An 11,182-nucleotide genomic window follows, 5' to 3' on the forward strand; every position below is an offset into this window, starting at 1 on the left:
CACCAGTACTGATCACGAAAAGCATCTAATTATAGATATATTCAAACCAGATGTTGTCTACCACTCCACCTTCAGATGTTACTGAGCTGCTAGGAAGCACAGATTAGTCTCCGTTGAAGTGAAAATTTTGGTTTGATTCAGAAAGCTGCTGTAAGATGCTTGTGAAAAAGAGTGACCAAGCACAAACAGGCTACAGAGCATCGCATGCCTGATGGAGTACTGTTCCAGGTAATTCTTTAGGCAAGTTATAGAAAGTAGACGTCTAGTCTTCCTAGACGTCGCATGCCTGATGGAGTACTGTTCCAGGTAATACTTTGTGATTTCTTCTTGTCCTTTATTCGAGTGGATGGTGTTCTTTTGGTCTTCAAGATATCTGAGAATATATATATATATATATATATATATATATATATATATATATATATATATTTATTTATTTATTTATATATAGGAAAGGTCTCTGTTTTTCAGTTTTTTACTAAAAGAATTTTCCTGATATTTTTTCAAACAATGTCTCCAAATTCAAAAAAAATTCACCAAATCTCAAAAAGTTAATTTACTAAAAAAGTTAACTTACTTTTTTCCTTTGTTGTAAATATTTTGATCTGTTACAGTTTTGATCATTATAATAAAAACACTGAAATCTATTTAAAAATATTTGTAACTAATATAAATAAATTTATAATATTAATTAAATAAATTAAATTTGGTATTATAATGATTTATGAGTAGGGGCAACCAAAGTAACAAACAAAGATGCAAATATGATGTCACTAATAGTGTTTTTAATTATTTGTAATACCTTAATTAAAACACTGTTAATGTTACTGAAAAGCATCGAGTCAAATAAAATTAAAATATTAGAAATAATTTGATATATCATAGTAGGATTAAATAAGTATTTATAATAATTCATGAACAAACAACACCTTAATAAGAATCAAGATTGACTTATTATAATGTTTTGGTCACAATAATAAAAATATTTTAAAATCTACTTTAAAATACTATAAAAGATTAAATTAACTTTAAACTATAACTAAACTAATTATAAACCTAAAAATATGAAATTGTAATGATTCTATGAGAAATAACAACCAAAAGAATCACAACATGTCATTTATAATATTTTTTATTAATAAATATTTTTAATTTTTAATAAAACTATTATAAATTTTTTAAAAAATATTGTAAATGAGTCAAAGGAAAGCATTATAACGATTTAAAACTAGTGAAAAATAACTAATAAAAATTTCAATAGTGAACCTAATCTAATTGTGGTAGAATGGAGGATGTAAATAGAGAAAATATTTAATATATTAAATTAATTTGATAATCGAAAAGTTTCTTTTGTCACCTTTATATTTTAAGGAGGTACTAAGCACTGATAGAGGTCAGTTCAAAGACTTTATGAAGTCAGATGGAGCATATCACTTGGACGTTATTTTTAAAAAAGTTTAATGATAAATACTTTTCATATTATATCAACGATCATAAAGAAATAAAGTTTTTAAATTTTATCGAAGGAAATTTGATAGTAGCACAATATGAAGCTAAATTCACTTAGCTTTGTATATTTACAACTAATATTATTGATGATGAATCTAGAAAGATAAAAAGATTTTGAAAAGAAGTAAGGTCAATAAGAAGTTAGAAATGAGTAAGCAAAATTATAGAGGTATGATAATTGAAAGAGATATTGAGGAGATCATAAGCAAAATTATAAAATTTAAATGAGTAAAGATCATGAGTGAAGTTTTGAAGATTGACTGGTGCACTAATCTTCATTATTCCAAGTGACAATGGTGGATTTGTAATTTATATAGATGCTTCAAGAAAGGGCCTTATGTCTTAATGTAAGATGAAAAAATGATTAGTCATGCTTCTAGGTAATTAAAAAGTTAATGAATAGAATTATCCACCTCAAGAGTTAGCATCAAGTATCTTTGTTCTAAAGATTTCGAGATATTATTTATATGTGTGAACATTTAAAATCTATATTAATCATAAAAGTTTAAAATATATTTTTACCCAAAAAGAATTGTATATGAGATAGCCGAGATAAAGAAAACTTATAAAAGATTATGATTGTACCATTCATTACTAAATATGTAAAGCCAATATTATAGCTGATGTACTTAGTATAAAATATATAAGTTTTATTACTAGCCTAATTGTAAAGAAATGAAAGTTGATGAGCATTATAGATTACTCTATTGTTATATAAATGGAATATGTAAAGCTAATATTGTAGCTGATCTATCATCTCTTCGTCATAGATATTTTAATCACTTATCATTCATTATAATGTTAGGATTAAGAATGATAGAAAGATTTTAGCCTCACATAATGTTATTATAAAAATATACTATACTTATAATGTATTTTCATATAATGTATTTTCAAACAAATCTGAATTAATATATCTTATAAAGATTAAAGGATCTTAGGAGTTTAAAATTGAAGTTTTATGTTGATATAAACTTGTAATGATAATTAATTTTATGGTTGTATAAATTTGTTACATGTAGTTATCAATGAATTTTGAGTTGATCTTGGATTTTATAAAATTATAAAGAGATATGTTAAATGATTATAGACTAGACAAAAATTTAATGTTCTTAATATCCTCATATATATATATATATATATATATATATATATATATATATATATATATATAGGCTACAAGAATGATCGAATATACAACGTGGACAATAATTGATGCAAAATTGTGTAATTATCGAAACCAATAAAGTCATTACAAGAAAGACAAATGTCCACAACATAGAAAAATGATCTTTCAGTCTCTGAACGGTAATATTCGTTACAAAGGGAGCGCAATCATCCCGAAACACCAGAGACGTCTCTTCCGACGTCTCCAAAATGCAAGATGTGTTGCAGGGATGGAGGTCAACACTTTTGGTCAGAATCATCTTCCAACGTCTCCTCCAACTTCTCATTCTCTAACTCGTCGCCAAATAAGCCCTTACGAGATGGAACAAGCATCTGCTGCTGGGATGAAATAATACCTGCTATAGCTTTCATAGCAGCTGTGGTCCTGTCTGCACTTATTGTTGGATCTGCGCTTCCCTCTGGTGCATCTGATCCGGTGGTCGTCTCCGGTGCATCTGAGTTCTCTGATGAATTACCTACTTGCTGCGGTGGTGGCACAAAAAATGGTATTTTGCCTCTCTGCCAGTCATGGAGGATCATCTTTGCTGCAGTCATTAGATCAGGTTCTCCCCCCTGAAGGCATGCAACAACAATTATAGGTATTCAATCACATCAACTACGGTTACTACCCTATTACTGGAAGTGCAAAAGGCGAAGGATGAAATGTCACTGCACAACAATAAAGTTCTTTCCCCTACAAAAATGCAGCATATTCATATGCAAGGGCCACTGCATGATTCAAGAGAGCAAAACCATTGTGCTTTATTTTCATGCAAACCCGAATTTATCCAACAGTTGCAACTATTGGGACAACCTGAGCATCTGCTTCAAAGATTGACTCAAAAACAAAAGCTGATCACTTCCAACAATCTCGGCAACTGCAGCCCATAATGTGACAATTTATCCCAGCAGTGGATTTAAGTGGAAGATTGAGATACACATTTAAATATGAATGCCACCATAATCTGACCAAATACCACTTCGAACTTGAGGTTTATGGCCTCGTGGATTCCACATGGGATTATAACCACTATTTGAACCACATTTTAGCTGCAAACAGTTTTCATTTTGATAACAGGGACATTTTGGGTTGTATTCCAATTGAATTTCTTGTTATCCATTAACATTAGGAGACCTTTTTCAAATCAGACACTTCATGAGAACTTGAGGAGGAAAATGAAATATTAGTTGCTAATGCTTCTGATTCAGATGTTGCAAGGAAAATTCCTCCATATCACAGACTATGATGTTCGAAGTCTGATCTTTATTAGATCTAATTGAGCATCATTTCTTTTTTTATTGAAAACACTTGCTAACACATCTTGATGATGATGCTCACTGGAAAAATCACTTCGATTCTCAACCATGATAAATAATATGCTAATATAGAAATGATAAATCATATAATGTGAATAAGAGAACCATGCAAATGTTCAGTATAAATGCAAAGGCTATCATACAAATACATAATTTGGGCAATGGAAGTTACACCAATTAGAGAAGGGAGTGACATGGCACAGACATGCCACCATAAAATCTAAGGCTGCCTAGTAGCTGACATGCCAACTAATCACTACATGATGGCTGTCTGTAAAGCTTTAAAAAAACTGAAAACCAAAACATACCTTTAAAAGCTTTCCTGTTGACTTGCACAGCTGGACAAGAAAGTCATTTTCATCAGCCCTGGAATAAGAGTCAAAGAAAATGGCAAGAACAATATAAGAACAAATAAGACAATTGAATGATTCACTCAAGAGACTGATTGGTTAATGAAAAAGAAGCCATAGAGATCTGATACATTTATGTTTAATATTTTAGAAGATTTAATGCCTAATTCAAATATTTAAAATAACACATGAACCTCTGTTTTTTACCAACCAAACTTCGGATCAAATCTCAAGATCTGAAAATGGTTCTCCTCTCATGCAAATAAAACATGACATACCTTTCTCGTTTTACTAGACTGTTTTTATGCACAAGATCATTCCATAGTCATATACATGCAAGACTGCATATGAGGATCATTAGTCAATGATATTGTTAGAATAAGAAAAAGAAACCTCTAATACGGTTACTGAATTTTCTCTGAAGCTTTTTTTCACGAAAAAATGGAAGTGTCTCCTGTAGTTAATATGTTGTTACAGTTGATAAATGTTCTACATAAAAGTAAATAGTGAAAGTCAGATAAAAGCAAGAACTATATATACCAGTCTTCAATCTTATATGCTCTCTGCAGATGTTCCTTCTTTACACGCTTCAAGACTTCTCCTATGTGTTCAGAAGCATCTTCCAAGTTTGTGACACGTACCTGATCATGAATCCAATATAAAGTGACATGTCAGGAGGCAGAGCTCACACTTAGTAAGAAATTGTATGCTTTACCAGAAAATCAAATTATTGCTTAGATAATGAACAGTGAAGGGCAGAAATTTGTAAACTGATATGCATGCTAGAGGCCACAATATCTGAAACAGAATAAACACAGAAAACAGTCTGAAAGAACTATTAGTTGTAAAGCAACTAATAGTTAATTAGTTATGAAACCACTTATGTTTCTTGCATTGACTTCAGTCATGAAACCACTTATGTTTCTGATCTTTAATTAACCATATTTAAAACTGATTTATTCTGTAGATGAACCAGATATGTGGAAGTAAGCAGTGAAAGTTGACAAATCGACGCATCACACAATTGGAGGACAGTTCACTAGTAACAATTTCTTAGATAATTGCAGAAAGGAAGTTATCTGACAGGGTGTACAGATTAGTTGAAATAATTAATAAAATTGCATGTGTCAATTGTCCAGAGACACAAGGACCAGTGTGTGCCACTATATTACCATGTCATGTACTGCTAAATTAACCATATTTAAAACTGATTTATTCTGTAGATGAACCAGATATGTGGAAGTAAGCAGTGAAAGTTGACAAATAGGCGCATCACACAATTGAACCAGGATCTGGTGAGGACAGTTCACTAGTAACAATTTCTTAGATAATTGCTGAAAGGAAGTTATCTGACAGGGTGTACAGAATAGTTGAAATAATTAATAAAATTGCATGTGTCAATTGTCCAGAGACACAAGGACCAATGTGTGCCACTATATTACCATTTCATGTACTGCATCAAAAAGAGCTTCACAATAAATATTCAGCAAATGAGACCTTAACTCTTGTGTGATAAACTAAAGAGAGGAAAAGGCATCTAGCAATTATTCAATGTCCCAAAAGTCAATAGAACCTAATTGATGACAGGTTAGCAGTGAAAGAATCAATATTGTGCTCTAAAGTTAGAGAAAAATAGAAAATATATCGAATATTTTTTCTAATCCTTAAAAAATGTTTTCATAAATGCTAAATTAATTTAATCATGGACCCTTGCAAAAGCTTTCAATGAACTTGTGAGAACCAAGTTTTTTTAACATAGAATTAAAGCTTCAATCTTCTTTCAAAACCATACAATGCAATAAATCTCGTTTAAATAAGCATTCAAATATTTAAGATCATATAAATTGAATTTCTAGAAATACGAACTTCTGGGAAGGACAACGGGCCCAGGGCTTATATCTCTAGTGCATATAATCGTGAAACCAAATTATTATATGTCCTATTGTTGGTAACAATTCTTCAAAAGAAGTTGATGACTGCAATGTCATGTAATTAAGTTAAAACAACAAGCAAATTCTGATCCTCAAGAAACCAGTCACGTCTGAATATCAGCCAACTGAAGCAAAAAACAAATAAATGTTCGTGTTTTAAGTATCAAGGCAAGGTAGCACAAACATACCACTCCCTTGAGAACAATATCTGTTTCAGAGTCCTTATTCTGATAGACCACTCCAGGACAATCAATTAGAAAGATCCTCTTGGTTAGAGTAATGTATTGCCACACCTTAGTTTCTCCAGGAATGGGAGCCACTTTACAAACCTGTGGAAATGAAGGGTGTTCAGTCAACTGGTAAAAATGCTTAACTGCTTACAAAATAAGATGAAACTTTCTTAATATTTTGAATAACTGCAGACAATGAAAAAAAATGGTGCATGTCATTAATGGACAACCTCTGGTTGCTGTCCATGGGAAAGAATTTATGGTACACGAGAAGAAAATATTCAGGCACACAAAAGGTTGCTTGCTAAAAGCATACACTTCATAAAATGCATAACTAAAAAATATGAATACATTAAAGTGACTAATAACAATTAAGTCCATGTGTGACAAACATGAAAATTCTAAATTCAATAAAAAAACAGAAAAATAGAGCTTAAGTAGATAAATCATACAGGTGGGTGCACAAGTGCAGACAGGGTTTAGCATCTAATGCGATTGAACATCGGAGGCAGTACTATAATGTCTTAAAGTGCACTACTGCTCACAGTTAAAATTGACAGAAACTCGTGGCTGTCTAGAATATAAGATTGCCTTCTCTCCATGTCAGTGAATAAGATGATGATTAGGTGGCAGCTCTATATGCATCTTTTTAAACAAAAGAAGATTCATACGGAATTCTCACAAGATCATTCAAGTCTTAATGCTTCATATAATTAACAGGAAAAATGGAAAATGAAAAAAATCAATTGCAACAAGATGCAATTCAAATGGATTAGTGTAGCAACTTTGAGTTGGCTTATTAGCAAAATATGCACCATGTCTTGTTGCAATTTTTAAACAGCTGTTGAGATACATTATGATAAGGGTTGCATTTTCTTAAAGCAGCCATCAACATAATTTGTGCAACTTCACATACATAAAAATCAATAAATTAAGATTCGACCATCAAGCATTTTTTGACATCCATAATGCCGTAAGAGTTTACATTTTTTGTGCGAAGTGTATTAATAACAGACGACTTCCCCACATTAGGATACCCCACAAATCCCACAGATATTGCTTGCTTGTCACTCTTCAAACGTGCAAACTGTCTAAGAACTGATAGAAGAGAACCCTGCAGGGAAAAAAAAGAACTCAGTCTTGGTATAGCCAAAAGCCAAAAATAATTAGAAAAATGAAAAATCATAAAGACCTTGCCAAATGATTTGTTGATGCTTGCATGGAATGCTAGGGTGGGGAATTCCTTTGACAGCAGCCGCAACCATCCTTTTGTTGCCCATGCAGGAACCAGATCACACTTTACACATAAAGTACCAATAAGAAAACCACCCAAATGTAAGTAAGATGTTAGTGCTGAAAAGCAACAGACCAATCTGAGATTTCCTAAAGACACAAACCTTGTTCAGCAAAAGAACCATGTGCTTATGTTTGCAGTGCTCCTTCAGGTGCTTCTCCAAATGGAAGCATCTTGTACCTTGTGGATCCCTAGCATCTAAGACCTACAATTAAGAGTTCCTTGAATGAGAACAGAAAACGGGCAAAATAATAACAATAAACGCAGGACAAAGGAGAGAGAAAATGTCAACAAAATTTACAATTTATTGTTTGAATATCAATAGAGGATATTGCTGTGAGAGACAAGAATTTGCAGGTGTTCTCAGAGGACTAAATATAATCAAATTACAATATAGTCTCTTTTAAGTTTCCTTCCATGGAGAGTCTACATTACAAAAAAATAATGGACTTTCAGGGGTGGATATATGAATATGAGTATTCATTCTCATCTAGGTAAATCTCCGTTTGACTCAGAGCAGACAAAGATTTAAAATGATTTTTCATTTTTTTAGCAACCAAATATTACATAAAGTTACAAACTAACAGAAGCTAACCTGGACTACTACATCTGAAGAGTCCACAACTTTGTATAGTTCACCCCAGATCCTCTTGCTTTGGCCCTTTTCGAACATTGTATGTCTGACCAAGTCTCTTAAGCCATCCTCTTTATCTACCTCCTTGGATAAAAAATTAGCAGATTTCTGCTCAAAGACATCTGTAGGGGAAAAAACTTTAAGGTCAAATACAAAGGAAAAAAAATAACTAGTGAAAAAACAGAACAAATTAATTGAACCAACTTATAGGACTGGACTCATCTGGCAAAACTAGATCCACACATCGAGCTCACCAAAAATAAAGTTACATAAAAAATCACGATTTAGTAAAAAATCACATATTAGTCCATACCTTGCGAACTATCTGCTTTTTTAACTAACGATTCATAATCAAATGCCAAAAGTTTTGGGCGTTTTCTTTTCCTTTTTGGCCCAAAAGCATCCTCAAAAGACTCCGTGTCAAGAAGATGTGCCTTGGCTTGCTGGATAAATAAAGGAAAAGCTTAGACCTCCCTATTTTACGTTTGAAAATATTAGTACATAAAATGAAAAAGAATAGAGAAGCTTGTTCATGCTTCATTCTTAGCATGGAATGCAAAGCCCTTTACTACTCAATAATGAACAAGCTAAAAACATAGGATAGTCCACTAGAATGTTAATAATTGGGACAGAGAAAAAAAGAGCAAAACTCAAGGTGTACAAAGCCCTAAACCCATTACAGAGAACAATATGGTTAAAGGCCTCCTACTCAGAAGGATCTATCAAATGAGATCCAAAAACATATCCACATTATCAAATCTGTAACTAAATCAAATATGACAATTATTTTCTTTCACTGATAGTTCTCCAAGTGCAAAGTAGAAGAAATTTCACCAAAGTAAATGTATATTGCCTAGACCAATATCAAAAGATGCCAAAACTTTGTTCCAGTTTCCAACTTAGATATCTGCAGGATGATAAATGGCAAATGACAAGTATAACATCAATGCATAAGACCAACTCGATCCCAACAAATGATGCCCTTGTTCCCATACTTGTTAGATACAACCTATTAATACTGTTATAAGAAACTGTAATCTTTCATGGAACTTCATTTCAGTATTTGTTTCTAAATTCATGCCAGATCATTATGAAACTCCCTAGTAATACAATAAAGGAAAATTTGTTTGACAAAATGAGACTTATTTGTGCTAATTGATCATTGGTGGATTAGTAGATTCAAAAGAAAAGATTGGAACAACTAGTGTAAGGAAAATTAGATGAATGAACTGCATATTAGTAGATAAGAACCTGGCTCAAGAAAGGTTATAGATTTAGCACTGTAGAAGAAAGCATCCAATCGGAATGAAATCAAATACTTTAATGAATTCTGCCATCACCAGAACTGTATGCTCCCCTAACTAAATACAATGACTACATTCCTTATGAGGCAACAAATCTCATTTCTAACAGGTTCTCCGCATGATCTGTGTAACGGTTTCATACCTTCTGATGATCATTTAAAAGGGACATGGGCAATTTCCTCTCCTTCAATATCACATTGTAGTTATTCGAGAGTCTGTTCTGAAGCTCCTCGCGGAAGAACTCGAGTTCTTTCTGGTTCACGACTCGTGTGTTTCCTGGGTTACAAGCAAAAATCCCCAGATATAATCATCAGTAAGCCCAATTACCAAATAAATACAGGTGGCAATACCCGAAAGGAAAAGTAATTGCCAAAGAATCAGATACCAACTTCGACATTAATAGTTCAATAACAAAACCCTTCCCATTAATTTCATGGATTTATATAAATTAAATAGCTGTATTTAACTCAAAACACAAAAAGATCCAGTAGGAGCAAGAACAAAGCCGAAATTGGGCAAGGGAACGCACCAAACCATCGACGATCAGGCTCGATGCGGGTGGAAGGCAGATCCTTGGACTGGAGCTCGTGCTTCAAGATCTTCCCCTTTCGATCCCTTTTCGGCCGGCTGCTGTACATCTTGAGCCGCCGCACCGTCGCGGCGGTCCGGGCGCCCTTGTCCACCGCGCCGCCATTGCTCCGGTTGACATCCAACGAGTGCTTCGGCTTTCCGGACACGTTCACCTTCTTCTCCTTCATCTTCGCCATCGCCGCAGCCGATCGCAGAAAAGGAACGGACGGCAGGAACAACAAAGATGGGAATTTGGCGCCCGAGTTAGGGTTTTGGGATGACGCGGAGGGCGGGTGGAGTCGGCGGCATTAGGGCTCGTGCAATGCAGCAGGCAACGAACCAACCCGTGGATTTAAGCTGAACCGATTCCGGTCCAACTAAAATGGCTCCGGACCGGTCGACTTAATAGATAGTGCTTCTGTCGGTTCGATTAACCCAACTCGAACCAAGCGACGGGCACCGGTTCAGCGGTCTCCATTTGCATCACAATTTGTGTGTTAATAATTGGTAGGAGTATTAGGCTGTTACTATTAAACATAAGGTAAATTTGACACTATTAAATACATATGATTGAAGATACACATTTATGCAATTATGATTGGATATAAAAACAAATTTGCATGGATATTATCCGAGAAATTTTGTCCCTATGATTGATTTTACTTGATTTCGATGCGTCATCACATTGGATCCAATCTATCCCTCACAAATCTCATATGTGACGGAGCACTTGCGTCTCTAAAATAGCAGAGGCCTTATTTACATATATATCCTCGCCAAGTTTGAAAATAACGGATTTATCCTTATAATCTTAATATAGAATATACCTTTGTATCGAAATGTTTGCGTATACTCCTGCGTGTAATACCCATCCAA

At 33.6% G+C, this 11,182-nt stretch overlaps 1 protein-coding gene across 1 annotated transcript; it reads right to left on the reverse strand.

Annotated features, from left to right (window-relative positions):
* Window positions 1-2,721: 2,721 nt before the first annotated feature.
* On the reverse strand, window positions 2,722-10,631 carry LOC135676951 (nuclear/nucleolar GTPase 2-like). Its single transcript, XM_065188700.1, has 11 exons — window positions 10,266-10,631; window positions 9,879-10,012; window positions 8,746-8,875; window positions 8,394-8,554; window positions 7,902-8,003; window positions 7,697-7,801; window positions 7,490-7,618; window positions 6,463-6,603; window positions 4,884-4,984; window positions 4,302-4,359; window positions 2,722-3,249 (listed from the first exon to the last, which is right to left on the reverse strand). The coding sequence occupies exons 1-11, from the start codon at window positions 10,501-10,503 to the stop codon at window positions 2,914-2,916; spliced, it is 1,635 nt and encodes a 544-aa protein (XP_065044772.1). The 5' UTR covers window positions 10,504-10,631; the 3' UTR covers window positions 2,722-2,913.
* Between the last annotated feature and the right edge of the window lie 551 nt (window positions 10,632-11,182).

The sequence above is a fragment of the Musa acuminata genome, chromosome BXJ1-6 (genome assembly GCF_036884655.1).
Source record: "Musa acuminata AAA Group cultivar baxijiao chromosome BXJ1-6, Cavendish_Baxijiao_AAA, whole genome shotgun sequence".
Taxonomy (NCBI): domain Eukaryota; kingdom Viridiplantae; phylum Streptophyta; class Magnoliopsida; order Zingiberales; family Musaceae; genus Musa; species Musa acuminata.